General features: G+C 45.7%; 1 protein-coding gene across 2 annotated transcripts in view; it reads left to right on the top strand.

The window, feature by feature from the left end:
- Window positions 1-273: 273 nt before the first annotated feature.
- RELB (RELB proto-oncogene, NF-kB subunit) overlaps window positions 274-17,174 on the top strand; it is a 116,340-nt gene continuing 99,439 nt past the window's right edge. The window contains exons 1-3 of one of the 2 annotated variants that reach the window (XM_063937597.1): window positions 274-396; window positions 967-1,289; window positions 4,906-4,944. In XM_063937597.1, the coding sequence (XP_063793667.1) occupies window positions 1,268-1,289; window positions 4,906-4,944 (61 nt within the window). In that variant the 5' untranslated portion in view covers window positions 274-396; window positions 967-1,267. The remainder of the gene's footprint in view (window positions 397-966; window positions 1,290-4,905; window positions 4,945-17,174) is intronic. The other variant, XM_063937596.1, reaches the window with a different exon arrangement.

Raw genomic sequence — 17,174 nt, 5'->3', positions numbered from 1 at the left:
TATTTACGCCACTGACAGTCAACTTATACGTGAGAGTTTTTGTGGGTGTCTTGTTAGAGATGCCACAGTTGGCATCTAGGCCCACGTGGAGTGTGATGGGTAGCTGGAGACGCTTCATCAAGGGCTATTTCTATACCTCCCAACATGACCCTCTCCTAGAGGGACAGAATGCTCTGCTCCTGGATTTCCCTCTTATGATTGCCGGCAGCTGTTTTGAAAAGGTTAATGGATAAGAAAGCGGTATCAGCACAGGTGATGGCAATCATACATTTAGAGGGAAGTCCAGGAGCAGAGCATTCTGTCCCTCCTGTAGAGGGTCATGTTGGGAGGTATGTATTTCTAGAGTCCGATTCAGATGTGATACAGCCACCTCAGGAGACGTGAATGCAGAAATAGGTGAGAGCAGTTGCTGCTGGTGCACTGCATATGCGTCTGTGTGACCGTCTACATCTGTTTGTAATTCTGTGGGCATGGCCAGATTGTGTACACAGCCTATGCTAGATCTCCCCTCCTCTCAGTCCTGTCTGCTTGTGGTTTTGTCAGAAACACACAAACCTGCATAACATCTTATATGCATGTCTATCCATATTATGCTACAAAGTACAAACTGCCATAAGGCTCATTCCACACTAGCCATTTTCTAAGTCATTTTAGTACTAATTTGTTCCCAGCTATGATTAGTGCCCTGGGCTCACTGCACCTGTCATCATGTACTAATTTTTATTATTTCCCACGTGAACACTTATCAGATGCTCTCTGTTCTGTAAAAACTTCAGTGTGTATCTCATAGGTATGACCATAGAGCTTATATAGAACACAGCCAGCTGCGCTCTAGAACCGGAGCTGTAATTCCTTTTAGGACGGCCGTTACTCTTCCATTATACGGTAAAAAAAAAAATCTCTTCTCAAAGTTATGTTTATTTTTATTTATTTATTTTCCTCCTCCTTGTGACCCACGTGGTGTAGAGGACGGGAAGTCACGTGGTCTCCAGAACGCTGTGGGGGATTTCCTGGCCCCGCCTACCCGTCTGTCAATGATGTCACCGAGTTCATCCATCCTATCAGCGAGCTGCCCATAGAGCCGGGGAATTCCAGGGCTGCTGCTGCTGCTGCTGCTGCAGGGACGGCCAATCCAACAACTTTGATCGGCGGAGTTTAGTGATCGCTGCACTGAGATGACAGCCGCCCTCTGGGGTTGTGTACACTAATACCAACATATACTGACTGTTCCTGTGAGTTTACACCTGGGATCTGTGCAGCCGGCAGTATGAGAGAGCCAGGCAGGACAGGTAGGTAGTGTATACTGTAGCATGCATACTGTCTATATACACATCACTTTACATTTTGTATTTATAGGACACAGTATATATATATATATATATATATATATATACATTAATGTATATATATGTATATCTATCTACACTAGAATGCCATCTCGTGGCTCTCCAGAGGTACAAATGCTACCAGGGCATACTGGGAATTGTAGTTCCACAATAGCTGTAGAGACAAGTTCCCATGTCTGGATCTGTAATTTTATATCTGCTTAATTATGCTATTAATATTGAACTACAGCAAGTGCATGTTATTCTCTGGGCAGCCTGTAATTTATTCCCACTTTCACTTTTTATTGTCCATCTTGCTATAAGGACAGCCATGTTACTGTATTTATTCTCTGCCGTTAAATGTGGCGGTAGATGGCCCTTTTTATTGCACCGAGGTATATTAGGAAGTATGACTCCACTTCCCACTTTAAATCATAATGCAGAACATCTGTTCATTTCTGACTGTGCTTAAGGGTAGTGGTGCCGACAGGAGCGTTCCGTCACATCGGAAGGGATTTTTCTTTTTTTACTTTTAAGTAGCAAAAAGGTCCATTTTTATCATATCCTTGTGATTAGAAACAGGCATCCCTTACCAGAAAATCAGGCATTTTTCAAGGCCTTAAAATGTGGACATATGCTGGGTCGCCCCTCTCCTGTGATACACACATTACCATCCAGCTGTTTTCTTTATGCAGCACTGTAATCATTAGATTGGATATCCACAGGATCAGTAAGTGGGGCTTTACGGAAAACTGAGAAATGCTTATATTGTAACCTGCAGAAGAAATAATCCATATACAGTAAATCATCCCTACGGTCTCCGCTTCATGAAGATCGCTCATAGGACGAACACTGAGAGGCACCCAGGCAGGAGCAGGGGGCACCCAGAGCTGGCCCTAGGCAAAGGCAAACTAGGCAAATGCCTAGGGGCACCAGCAGCTTCTGCTGATTAAAATTATATGAGACATACCTATATTCTGTTTGTAGCATTTCGTATGCAGATACAGCCACAGTCGCAACACAGAATATAGGCATGCTGCATATCATTTTAATCAGCAGAAGCTGAGTGTGCACCCTAGGCACATAGCAATGCAAATAAGATGCATTTTCATCAAAAAAGGTGCTCGACGTTAGCAGAGCTGGCAGCTGACTCACGCCAGGCATCTCGTGCTGCATGGTGCATTGAGGCAAGATGTATGAGTACACATCTATATCAAAGCAGAGGTCCCAGTGTTAGCAGCCGTGTGAGTGCTGTGTGTGGGTGGGTTGGTTGTGCAGCAGTGTTCGGCATATGTGTAAGGGGCATTATGCGTGTCGTGTATAAATGCATATGTGTAAGAGGCACTATGTTTGTCCTGTGTATAAGGGCATTAATAATGTACGGCATGTGTAAGGGACATTATGTGTATAAGGGCAATAATAAAGCTTGGCATAATGTGTATGGCGCATTATGTTTATAAGGACATTAATAATGTGTATCATGTGTTAGGGGCATTACTGTGTGGTATTATGTGTATAAAGGCATTACTAATGTGTGACATTATGTGTATAAGGTGCTCTACTGTGTGGTGTTACGTATAGAAAGGGCACTACTGTGTGGTGTAATGTGAATAAAGAGCAATATGGTGTGGTGTAATGTGAATAAAGAGCAATATGGTGTGGTGTAATGTGAATAAGGGGCACTACTGTGAGGAGTAACGTTTATAAGGTAAAGTGGTACTACTTTGTGATGTACCATGAATAAGGGACACTATTGCATGATATAATGTGAATAAAGTTGCAGTACTCTGTGGCGTAATTTGAACTGGGGATACTATTGTGTGGCCATGCCCCTTGCCAGCAAAAACACGCCTCTTTTTTGGTTGTGCGCCAAATGTGCTCACTGTTCCTATGTAAAATATAGGGTGTAGGAACACCAAAATAAGGACTGCTATGGGTGAGGGGTGATGGTGCTGGGAAAAGGGTGTAGGGTCAGAGGCGGAACTAGCAGTGGTGCTAGGGGACACCAGCCAAAATCTTGCCTAGGGCATCATATTGGTTAGGGCCGGCTCTGGGGACGCCACTATCCCAGGAAGAGCGATGAACTACCCCTAGCTACAGACTAGAAGGGCGAGATACCCCTGAGTGTGATAAGGGGGTAATAGTATTAGCTCCAGTGCCTCCCAGGGGCACTGATCCAGCCGACCGAGAGTTACCCTGAAACTCAGGGTGTGAGCATCACTTTATTATCCCTGTACTGGGAGCAGGAAGACGAGAGGCAAATACTGCCAAGTCCTGCCTAGGGCTGTACAGAAGAGGCAAGTAAGTGGCGTGCCAGGCAAGTGGGGCAGACAGGACAGGCAATACTGTCAGTATAGATAATTATATTCCACCAGCTCTCCTGGTCAGGATACAGAGTAGCACAGATACATCACCATGGCCAGGCTGGATATAGGGCAACTTGCTACATAGGAGGAAAGCAGAGAGGGATACTGTACAGTATTAGTAGAAGTATTACATGACGGTATAGGGGAGATGATCTATGTCTGAAAATATGGGGAGGGGGGGAGGGAACCCCTGATACCTCCCTAAGAAGGTGATGTTAGGTACAACGTGTCCAAAGGCTTTTTATTGTGGCTCCTTTATTTGATTTACTGTATGTTCTAATGACCGTCATCTCATTTGACAGTGGCACGTGTTGACCTATTCGAACCCCCCCCCCAAACAACAATACAGGGCCTTTTCTGAGCTGGAGATAAAGTTTAACAAGCAATTAACTTTGCACCTAGAACAACATGTTGCAATGCAAGGGTTGCAAATCCATTTATTATTTTTACTTGTAGGGTGTGTACTGTCTGCTCTTATGCAGCCCACAAATGCTGGACAGCTTTATTTTTACACTGCAATTTAGGTTTGAGCAAGCGTATGCCCCTCCATACATCTACATCTCCCTGCACATGTTACCTCTGCCCCACCTGCAGCGGCTTGGTTTTACCAAAGTGCAAAGTTGTGTCTTTTTCTGTTTGTTTTTTGCTTTGTTTCCAACCCTGAATCACCCTACAGTGAGTAAACTGACCTGTAGTGGATGCCAGATGCTGTAGTTTGCGTTTACTTTAAAATCTGTCCGTAACATTAAACAGCTTATGGGCCTTACACACTTGTCGACCCGCCGCCGAGCTGCCCGAAGGCCGATACGGCCGGCGGGCGACCCGGCGGCGGGGGGGAGAGAAGTGACGGGGGGAGTGAAGTTTCTTCACTCCCCCCGTCACCCGGCTCCATATGCGTGCATGCTAATATAGACGAGATTGTCCATATTGGCCTGCATGCATAAGCGACCCGGCTCCAACGATGAGTGAGCATGGGGCCATCGTTGGTGCCTCCACACTGAACGATATGAACAAGTTCTCGTTCATTATTGAACGAGAATGTTCATATCGTTTAGTGTTCTCTTCCAGTGTGTAGGGCCCATTAGACGGGATACAGCACACAGTGTATTTATACTGTACCCAGAGAATATCACTCAGCTGGTATTGTAGAATGTTAGATATAGATGTAAAATCTATGTATATATGTGAAATGTGTTTATTTGTGTTTCTCTCAGGGTCCCATAGTCTTCCTCAACAGCATGCTCCAACACTAGGTGAGTACCTAAGTCATATGATATATACTAGTGGGTTACACAATACTAGTCTCACATTTATTAATTGTAACTTGGGTTCAGTTGTTTGTAGGTGTGCAAAACACCAATGCAAACGCATATTAAAAGTATTACAGGTTTAGGGTTCCACTGGGGCAGATGTATTAACCTGGAGAAGGCATAAGGAAGTGATAAACCAGTGATATGTGCAAGGTGATAAAGGCAGCAGCCAATCAGAGCCTAACTGTTAATTTACATATTGGAGTTGATTGGCTGGTGCCTTTATCACCCTGCACAATGCACATATCACTGGTTTATCACTTCCTTATGCCTTCTCCAGGTTAATACATCTGCCCCAATGTACTAAGCCTTGGATGTAGATAAAGACCATTCCAATCAGCTCCTAACTGCCATGTAACAGGCTGGGTTTAAAAATGACAGTTAGGAGCTGATTGGCTGGTACTTTATCTCCGGCTACTTTATCTCCATCGAAGGCTTAGTAAATAGATCCCTTATGGGACCTACACACTTTGCGATCCTTCCGCCAAGCTGCCTGACGGCGGATACGGCCGACGGGCGACCCGGCGGCGCGGGGGGGGGGGGCAGTGATGGGGGGAGTGAAGTTTCTTCACTCCCCCCTTCACCCGGCTCCATAGCAGTGCAGGCCAATATGGACGATCTCGTCCATATTGGCCTGCATGCACCAGCGATGAATGAGCGCGGGGCCGCGCATCGTTCATCGCTGGTGCCTCCACGCTGAAAGATATGAACGGTATCTCGTTCATTAATGAACGAGATCGTTCATATCTTTCAGTATTATCGCCCAGTGTGTAGGGCCCATTAGTCTCCAAAATCCAATATTCAAAATATTCCAAAATCCAGTGTTTTGTGACCATGACTTAGATAGGGGCATATGTATTAAGCCTAGAGAAGGGATAAAGAAGTGATAAAGCAGTGATAAGTACAAGGTGATAACGCACCAGCCAATCAGATCCTAACTGTCATTTTTCAAATCTGTAATGATTGGCTGGTGCGTTATCACCTTGCACTTATTACTGCTTTATCACTTCTTTATTCCTTCTCCAGGTTAATGCATCTACCCCATTGTGACACCTTTAATTTTATAGCTTTGATTCATGCACAAAATGATTAAAAATATTGTATAAAATTACCTTCAGTCTGAAGGGTATGTTTAGTAAAGTGCAGGTTTTTAGATGTGGAGATGTTGCCTATAGCAACCAATCAGATTCTTGCTATTATCTTCTCGAAGGTGCTAGATAAATGATAAGTAGAATCTGATTGGTTGCTATGAGCAACATCTTCACTTCTAAAAACCCGCACTCCAGTAAATATACCCCTATGTGTCTATGAAACATAAATGCATTACGGGCTTAGACTTGGCTCCCATCCCCAAGATATCTCATTATAGTATGCAAATATTCAAAAATACAGAAAGATCCAAAATCTAAATACATCCGATTCCAAGCATTTTAGATATGGGAGACTCAACCTGTAAAACCTCAAGTCTAAGGGCCTAATTCAGACCTGATCACTAGCAAGCGATTTTTGCACTGCTGCGATCAGGGGTGTTGAAAGTCGACAGTAACTAGGTCGACAATGTCTAGGTCGACCACTATTGGTCGACAGTAACTAGGTCGACAGGGTGTCTAGGTCGACAGGGTCTTTAGGTCGACATGTTCTAGGTCGACAGGTCAAAAGGTCGACATGAGTTTTTAATGTTATTTTGGTGTCGTTTTCTTCGTAGAGTGACCGGGAACCCCAATTAGTGCACCGCGTCCCCTCGCATGGCTCGCTTCGCTCGCCATGCTTCGGGCATGGTGCCTTCGCTCCGCTACCGCTTCGCTCGGCACAGATTACTGTTCCAATCGTAGTCCACGTGGATCGTTAAGTATGAAAAGGTTCAAAAAAAGAAAAAAATTGTGCAAAACTCATGTCGACCTTTTGACCTGTCGACCTAGAAAATGTCGACCTAAAGACCCTGTCGACCTAGTTACTGTCGACCAATAGTGGTCGACCTAGACATTGTCGACCTAGTTACTGTCGACTTTCAGTCCGGATCCCGCGATCAGATAGTCGCCGCCTACAGGGGGAGTGTATTTTAGCTGTGCAAGTGTGCGAACGCATGTGTAGCAGAGCTGTACAAACAGATCTTGTGCAGTCTCTGCGCAGCCCAGTACTTACTCAGCCGCTGCGATCACATCAGCCTGTCCGGGACCAGAATTGACGCCAGGAACCCTCCCTGCAAACGCTTGAACATGCCTGCGTTTTTCCAGACAGTCCCAGAAAACGGTCAGTTGACACCAACAAACTCTTTCTTCCTGTCAATCTCCTTGTGAACGCCCGTGCAAATGGATCCTTCGCACAAACCCAACGCTGAGCGGCGATCCGCTTTGTACCCGTGCGATGTGCTTGCGCAGCTTAGTCCTGATCGCCCACTGTACGAGAATGCAGCCTAGCGATCAGGTCTGGATTACCCCCTAAGTCCCTAGTCATACCAGTGACAGCAATACATGGGTGATAAATGCTGACATATAGCTTTACAACCACAGCTTTTGCTTACTGTGGTTAGCCATGATGATGTCTGTCATAGTTGACAGTGTTGTGCTTGCTGTGAGTAAAGAAAGTTATGTTATCAGCAGTGTGAGTAGCACACATAACCCATGATATTGGCAGCGCGCAGTGAGCAACTTGTAAACTGTTTTCACTTTGGAAAGTTAAGCAAGTGCCGTTCATCCTCTAGAACAGTGATGGGCAACAGGTCCTCACTTGGGTCCCCCAGCTGATTCCTATTTTGTATTCAGATTTGTTTGTTATAGATTTTAAATATTATTTGAAAGTTCTGCTAATATGTTAATACAGATAGGTGTCTCTATCAGTGATTGATTGTATTTATGTAACTTACTACTGATACTAAAAATAATGTTCAGCCCTGTTGAAGGTCAGAGGGCCGCCCCCTGTGGCCCTCGAAGTGTATCGGGTTGCCTATCACTGCTGTAGGACATATCAATGTATCTCTGACAATTTTATTCCATTTTAGCAAATGCTGACTAGTTGAAAATGATATATATATTTATTTAAAGGAGGTTATGTGATGACCTCTGGGGGAACGGCCATGCTAACTCTGAGTTCCTTCTCCTACATTAGTGTATTGCTTATTTTATCCTGTTACATCTGATGTGCAGTTCTGCAAGCTGTGCAGGAATACTGGAGGGGAACTCCTGTCACCCTACCATGTCCCAGAAAGCACAAGACTCACAGGGCTGATGTCAGATGTTTTACATGAAGCCCCTGATATATACAGCATAGGCAATCGCAGGGGGCTTCCAGTTGCCTGGAAACCCCCCTCTCTAGCCCACGCCATGACCACTATAGCATTTGTATATAATACAATTTTACTAGAGCTGCATGTTTTAAAGATCTCCTCAGTATTACAAATAAAATAATTAGCGCCACCAGTGGATCTTTTAAAATGTGTCAGCCAGTAATTAATACACGTGTGTGCACCAACAAGAAGATCTGTAAAACATGCACTGTTAGGAGTGCTCTGCTATATGGTTAATTATTAATAGTGTACTGTGTACATATATGTCCAAGGCAGTTTCTCGGTTCCTCTGCCACATCTGATATAAAGCATTCAGTTCAGGCTGGATGTCCCTACTACCATATCTCATAGCTTACTGTGACCGCTGGCCCTGTATATGTCGGAATTATAACAGAGAGTACATTGCACTTTGTATAGTGCATGTTATAGCTGCTCCAGTGCTTATTATGCCCTCTTCATGGACTGGCTACATGCACTCTAACATCAAGCAGTTTGAAACCCCCGTCTAGAAATCCTGCATTTGCCACTGTACAGAATTAGTAGTATCCTCTTGGGGAATGACTCGCAAACCCAGAATGTCATGCATAATGGTGACTCTGTGGCCCCCCTCTCCTCTGTCTCCCTCCGCTGCTCCAAACCCCAACCCTGGCACACCAAACTAACACGTTTCCTACAAAATGTTCACACACTGCAGAATGCTCCTGGAGGAAATCTCACTCTCTGGCGGACTTCCTCCATATCAAGTTTATTCTCTCTTCCTACAGCTCTGCTCTTTCCCTCGCCAAGCTATCCTTTTTCCAAGTACTCATCTCTTCTCAGTCCTCCAGTCCACGCTGTCTCTTTGAAACTTTCAACACTCTCCTTCGCCCCCCTCCTCCTGGACTCCCATCCTCCCTTCCTCCCTCATGACATCTCCTCCCGTCACCCCTCTGCTGCCCCCCTGCCCCCATCATCCATCCCCTCCATCTATCCCACCCTGTCCTCCTTCCGTTCCACTTCAGACAAGGAAGTCCACTCCCTCATCTTATCCCCCCTCCACCTGCCCCCTGGACCCCCTTCCCTCCCGTCTTCTCCGCTTCCTCTCCCCCACTGCCTGCTCCCACCTTGCTCACCTCTTTAACCTATCGCTCTCCTACCGGCATCTTCCCCTTACCATTCAAACATGCTCTGGTCTCACCTATTCTCAAAAAAAACCAACCTCGACCCTTCATCACTCACTAGCTACCATCCCATCTCTACTCTCCCTTTCGCCTCCAAACTACTTGAACGACTGGTCTACAGCCGTCTCACAAGCTACCTCTGTGACAACTCCATCCTCGATCCACTACAATCTGGCTTTCGCACACTCCACTCCACTGAGACTTCCCTGGTGAAAATCACCAATGACCTGCTTTCGGACAAATCCAGGGGCCACTTCTCTCTGCTCATCCTTCTGGACCTCTCTGCTGCCTTTGACACCGTGGATCATCCTTTCCTCCTCCGCACACTCCAAAACATTGGCCTCTCTAGCACTGTTCTTGACTGGTTTTCCTCTTACCTCACTAACCGCTCCTTCTCTGTGTCTGCCCCCGCCACCACCTCACACCCTTCCATCCTTCCTGTTGGTGTCCCTCAGGGTTCTGTCCTAGGCCCCCTTCTGTTCTCCCTGTACACCTCTTTGCTGGGTGCGCTCATTAACTCCTTTGGCCTTCAATACCACCTCTATGCTGATGACACACAACTCTACCTCTCCTCTCCTGATCTGTCCCCCTCTGTCCTCTCTCAGGCTTCCAGCTGCCTCCTCCGCAATCTCCTCCTGGATGTCTGAGCGCTCTCTGAAGCTCAACATGGACAATACTGAACTCATCATCTACCCCCACCCAGAGCAACACCCCCTACCAATATCTCTATCACGGTTGACAACACCATCATCTCCCCCGTTCCCCAACTCCGCTGCTTGGCGTCACTCTTGACTCCTCCCTCTCCTTTGCACCCCACATCCAAGCTCTGGCACAATGCTGTCAGTTCCAGCTACGCAACATTGCCCGCATCAGGCCATTTCTCTCCCAGAGTGCAACTAAACTCATCATCCACTCATTGGTCATCTCACGACTTGACTCGCTTGCAACCCTCCAATCTGTCCTGAAATCCGCAGCTAGGTTTATCTTCCTCTCCCGCCGCTCCACATCTGCCACTCCCCTTCGACAAAATCTGCACTGGCTCCCATTCCCCTACAGAATCCTCTTCAAACTCCTCACCCTCACATACAAGGCCATCTCTAATTCCACTGCTACATACATCTCCAACCTCCTCTCCCTTTATACTCTCTCCCGCCCCCTATTGTCTGCCAATGACCGTCGCCTCTCCACTGCCCTGGTCACTGCTTCCCATGTTCGAGTTCAAGACTATGCCCGTGCTGCACCCCTTCAGTGAAATTCTCTCCCCCGCTCCATTAGACTCTCCCCGACCTTGCAAAGCTTCAAATGGGCACTAAAAACCCACCTATTCATCAAAGAATACCCTCCCGATGCATAACCTAGTCCTGAGGCTGCTCCTCCATCCCCCTGCCTCATGCCTTGACCATCTCGGCTTTGCTTACATACTGCCATCCGGCTACCTCCCGCTTGCTTGCACCTCATATCATCTGTCTGTCGCCCCTTCCCACTAGATTGTTAGCTCTTCAGAGCAGGGCCCTCGTTCCTCTTGTTGCCAAAGCCCTCTTCTCGACACATTTCACTCGCAGCTCTCTCCTACTCAGCGACCATCTTTACCCGCTTTTTCTCCTGCTGGTCAAGGCTCATCTCCATCTATGTCCACCAGCCCCAAGTAGTACGATGATTACTTCCTCACTACTTATATCTTAGCTGTATTATGTTTTGAGAATTGTGGTGCTCTTTGTTACCTGTGCTCTATTTTTGTTATTTATTTACTGCAATGCTAAGTTTTGTCTCCCTGTACTGTCCTTTGTACGCTGCGAAACACTTGTGGCACCTTTATAAATAAAATGTAGTAATAATAATAATAATAGCCAAATGCCAGATATCACTTATTGACACTGTGGGGTTTACTGAAGCTTCTAAAACAAACAAGTGATAGTGTTACCCGTACACCCAATCATGTTCTGTCTATCATTTTCTAGAGTGCATTAGAGAAATGATAGAATCTTATTGGTTGCTTTGGGCGGCACCACCACTTGTCTGTTTTCAAAGCTTTAGTGAATCTGCCCTTATGCCCTTTCAACTAGATGAAATGAGGGTTGGAAGTAATTTAATAAAACAGGGACTGAAGGTCTGTGAAAATTTGGCAGAGATGGCAAAACACGTCAGACCGGAAACTCCAAGTTCACCTACTTACATGAGTAACCTTGGAGCACTTTAGAAGAACAATATCAGAATATTGGCTCTTACAGAGAACAATGGAGGCGCGTCCCTGGGACAACTTGTGCAAAGACAGCTGACACTGACTGGATCACTTACCTAGCCCCATAATAATAGAGAGAGCCCACAGAGTTCTCTCATGCTTACAGTCCATGCAGTCACCAGCATGTCACTTATACCCCTTTCACACCGCACAAATAACCCGGTATCGACCCGGCATATTGCCGGGCCGACACGGGTCAGCGTGTGGTGTGAAAGGGGCATAGCCAAAATCTCTGGTCGCCTGACCCGGCAATTCCACCCGGAAATAAAGTAGTGTTATACCCAGGTTGAATACCGGGTCAATGGCAGCGTAAACGGGCTCCCGGGTCGATGCGACCCGGGACCCGTTTACTACAGCAGGGAGAGGCGGCGCAGAGATGATCTCATCTCCCAGCGTCGTCTCCGCCCCCGCTGCCGTCTCCGTCCCCCCCGCTGCTATGGCAACCCACCCGGCATATTGCCGAGTCGGGGAAGCCAGCAGCAGCGGCCAATGCCGGATCCCACCCGGGAAGGACCCGTTTCCAATTCCTGAGTGGGATCCGGCATTGGTGGTGCGAAAGGGGTATATGTACTAAGCGTTAGAGAGAGATAAAGTGGACTGATATAAAGTACCAACCAGTCAGCTCCTACCTGCCATTTTACAAACTGAGGGGGTGATGTATTAAAATGTGCCTTTCGTCCGTTATTTCTACGGACCTGCTTTGCCCAATTAGCGTGGCAGGTCCATACATCGGTGCAATGTATTAAATATACTTTAACCGAAGAGGGAGAGAGTGTTGATTCACCGCTTTGCTGAAGTGCACTCTCCCTCTTGCGTGACCGGCGCTGCATGGAAGTTGACAGCCAGGGACAGTGCTGTGCACCGGCTAACAACACCTGCAGCTGTCGAAATTGTCGGCTGAAGATGTCGGAACGGTCAGCACTGCTGACTGTTCATTCATTGCCTGCTACATCGGCATGCACTTTTTTTACATAACAGAGACAATATGTAGCATGCACCACCACTGTCATACATGGGGAGAAGCGGTATCAGTGCATATAACGTGCGCTGATACCACGTCTCCCCCATATCGACACTCAGTACATAGGCAGAGATGCTATATTGCGCAATCAACAGAACGACCAATGATATCCGTTATGAGAACTTTAGAGTATCTTCCTTCTGTGATTTTGCAGAAATAATGGGTACCACAAAAAAAAGTTGCTACGCAGGAGATATACTAGCCATGCAATGATATTTCCCTCACATCTTCATGTCCCCCGAAATGGAAAGACAATGTACTTCAAGGAACCTAATGAGGTGCAACACTGGTTTGAGGGAGTGGGAGCCTCATTTGTGTCTCAGAATGTAATATTTTGTGAAATATCACATCCATGAGCAATCATGTTAAGTATATGGTGACCACAGAACGTCCATGAGCAAGTCAGCTTGCTATCAGCATCCTTACATTACATGGAGACCATTCCATTGTTAGGCTATGTGGTGTCAGGGTGGGCTCAGGATCCTCAGGGTGTATCTTTATTTTCTACTGTCAGGACCTTTTGCATTGTTGGTATAAGACTTGACCCTACTGACAATTTTCCTGACCTTTGTGGACATTGGTCATTACGTTTGCTATAGAATTTAAATCTACTTAATTAGGAGGGGTCGATATGGTGGCTCATGGATTATGGTGTTTGATATTGGTTCTGAAATTTGCCATAGGTTGTGCTTTATATCACTCCTTTTCTTCCTTTTTTTTGTTTGAAGTATTTGTTTTAAAATTTCGTAATACTAACACATAAGTAAGTAGGTCACCAGCGCAGTGGTTATGTATTAAATATATAATATTGCACAATAATAAAGGAATATGGACACGGAAACACATGGGATTTTCAACATCCTGAATAAATACCCAGAATAACAAATACAGAACTGAATAACTGCCTAACCGCTTAAGGGTGAGTTATCGGGGAGTGGGTCAGGGGAAGTAAAAAAAATAAACAGGGTGGGGGAGAGGTTTAGCTCGCCCAGGGATGGGATATAAGGTGGCCTGTGTGATTAAAGTGAGAGCAATGAGGTAAAGCCCTATCTAGAGCAGGTGGATGTTGTTTGGAGATATTGAGAATCTATATCGTGAAGAGGATTATAGCACAAGATGTGACGGGCACAGTGGTTTACTGAAGGCATACCAGGGCTGGGAGAATTTGTGAAATTTTGTGTTAAAATCTGCTTTTTATTAATTTATTATGTTTTTGTTTTTAGAAATACAGCCATCTGGTGCCATATTGTATTGATGGCCATTTGTAAAGGAGAAGAGTCGTGGTAGCTTCCAGCGGGAAGCTACAAGGCAGCTAGGTGCACTAAGAACCTGGGTAGTCACCTTGTACTGTATAAGCTATATACTGAGAGCCCCAGGAAGAATGAGCATGAGTTTTAGTAATTGCATTATTGGTCAATTTACTTAGAAGCCCAGCAATTTCATCCCAGAAAATTGCGATCTTACGGCATGTCCGCCGTACTGTATGTAAGGGACGGAACCCCCTTTCCACAGCCTTGCACGCACTGAAGGGAGGTTGAGCTACATGTTGGGCTTGATTTAGAGATGGACACATTTGAGTCTGTATCCTTGTGCTAATGCCGCTTTAAACACTGAAACGCCAACTTGCAGTGCCTTAAGCTAGTGCATTTCTGTCAGTGGGTAAATTTACTAAGGTGGGACCTTTTTACACCTGGTGATGTTGCCCATAGCAACCAACCAGAGTCTATATATTATCTTCTGGAAGCAGCTAGATAAATGTTAACTAGAATCTGATTGGTTGCTATGGGCAACATCACCAGTTCTAAAAAGCTTCCCACCTTAGGAAATTTACCCCCATTGTGCGGATTTTTCATCGACACAGGTGCAGTTTCTCTGTCCAAGTATGTCCTCCTGTGTGAGCGGCTGGGCATCTGTAAATGCAGTCGCTTTTAGCCCTCGTCGGCTTCTCCACCCCCCTGTTATCTCAAAGAAATTGCCATTATAATTCTCAGTCCCTGCGTCCGATTCTGTGCTGTGACTGTATACGCAGTCACATGCACAATACAAAGAATATCGGTTAACTGCATGTATATAGGCACTGCGCTGTCCTCTGAATCAGGCCCATTGTGTGCAGTCTGGTAGGCATCAAGTGTCACCTGTAGGATAACTTATAGGCATTTTCTTTCGAATTTGTGACAAATGAAGAACTAGAATGTTTCATTCCATCTGTACCTGAAATTGTGGGGGATGGGACTAGAAGGGAAAGCAGGGTGTGCAGTAATTCTGCGTGCAACAAGTACAATTGACTGCTCGTTAGGTAGGGATCCGGTCTCTAGGTCGACAGTAACTGGGTTGACACTATCTAGGTCGACCACTATTGGTCGACAGGGTCTCTATGTTGACAGGGCCTCTTGGTTGACTTGTTGAGTTTTTCACGATTTTTCCCCTTCTTTTTTTACTTTTTCATACTTTACCGTTCCAATCGTAGTCCACGTGGATGGTTATCTGAGCCATGCGAGGGGGCACGGTGCACTAATTGGGGTTCCGGTCACTCTATGAAGAAAACTATACCAAAAAACATAAAAAAGCTCATGTCGACTTTTTGACCTGTCGACCTAGACCATGTCGACCTAAAGACAGTGTCGGCCTAGTTACTGTCGACCAATAGAGGTCACCTAGTTACTATCTACCTTCCATACCACACCCGGTTAGGTCAGTGCTGATAGGAGTTGCTGGTTAGAGGGGATCCCTAGCAAAGACAGCTAAAAGGCCAGATAGTGGCCCTCATTCCGAGTCGTTCGCTCGTTCTTTTCTTTCGCATCGCAGTGAAAATCAGCTTAGAGCGCATGCGCAATGTTCGCACTGCGACTGCGCTAAGTAATTCTGCTATGAAGAAAGGATTTTTACTCACGGCTTTTTGTTCGCACCGGCGATCGTAGTGTGATTGACAGGAAATGGGTGTTACTGGGCGGAAACACGGCGTTTTATGGGCGTGTGGCTGAAAACGCTACCGTTTCCGGAAAAAATGCAGGAGTGGCCGGAGAAACGGGGGAGTGTCTGGGCGAACGCTGGGAGTGTTTGTGACGTCAAACCAGGAACGACAAGCACTGAACTGATCGCACAGGCAGAGTAAGTCTGGAGCTACTCTAAAACTGCTAAGTTTTTTTTGTTCGCAATATTGCGTAAACTTCGTTCGCACTTTTAAGATGCTAAGATACACTCCCAGTAGGCGGCGGCTTAGCGTGTGTAACTCTGCTAAATTCGCCTTGCGACCGATCAACTCGGAATGAGGGCCAGTATTCAGCTGTCTCCAATCCCAGCCATGTCAAAGTTCTGCTGGGAATGAACCACGACACCACTTGGCTTAGGTGCGACGCTAGGTAATCAGTTTATTATCTGGGAACCCTATCCACCAGTTTTTGTCTGCCTCCAAAGATATAGGAAATTGTTTATGGGTATTTTATTTTTCCATACAAACTGCCCAAAACCATGTATGCAGCGGACACCACGTCTGGCACACAAACTGGTACAGTTTGAAATAAGTGCAGATGTCTTGGCAGGATGTTAATTTCGATTACTGTTATTCTACCCAACCAAGAAATAAACTGACTTTACCATCTAAACAGTTCAGAGGACCCAAGGAAAATTTTCCACATGTATGGGTAAGGAAAACGCCTAATATTTAATCTTACCAACTCTATTTTATTTTAAAAGATCTCATTTTCAACACATCATGGAGGGGAAGAGCCTTCATCTTGTTATAATTAATCTTATACCCCAAGATGGCTCAATAGTTTGAGGATTTTGCATAAATTATGGGGAGATCCATGAGGAGACAACGGAGTTAGCAGATATCAGTGGCAATCAAGGAGAATTTAAAGTCTCCTGGACTGACCTGGAACCCTTTGATTTCCGTAGATAAACGTATTCTTGCTGCCAGGGGTTCGATATCCAATGCAAGGCGAAAGTGGGCACCCCAGTCTTGTTCCATTATTATAGGAAGTGGATTAGATTCAACATGATTGGCAGGTCTATATCTTTATTATTTTCTACCTTACTTAATATTTATGCTTTATTACATTCAGACAGCTGCTAATATGAGCTTACAGTGTAGAAGTTATGAAATTGTGCATCTGTTCTCAAACAAAGCCCCCAGCCCAGTAACATTTCTGCCATTCACTGCAAGGGTCTAACATAACAATTGTATAGAATATCTAACATTTAGGTTTCTGAATTGCTGTTCTCCAGACATTGGTTTGCTTTCTATGAAAGCACATTATAGGGGAGCAGATAATGGTGCTGAACAAAAAACTTTCCTAGGATATATGCAAAATTATTATAATTCAGCTACACCTAATCAATCTCTCTCTGGGGGTCATTCTGACCCGTTCGCACGCTGCTGTTTTTCAAAGCGGTGCGAATGGGTCGGTTCTGCGCATGCACGGCAGCCGCAATGCGCAGGTGTGTCGTTGCCTCGTTGGACAACGACAA

The sequence above is a fragment of the Pseudophryne corroboree genome, chromosome 8 (genome assembly GCF_028390025.1).
Source record: "Pseudophryne corroboree isolate aPseCor3 chromosome 8, aPseCor3.hap2, whole genome shotgun sequence".
Lineage (NCBI taxonomy): Eukaryota > Metazoa > Chordata > Amphibia > Anura > Myobatrachidae > Pseudophryne > Pseudophryne corroboree.
The sequence above is the reverse complement of the archived record's forward strand: the minus strand, read 5'-3'. Positions and strand labels throughout refer to the sequence as shown.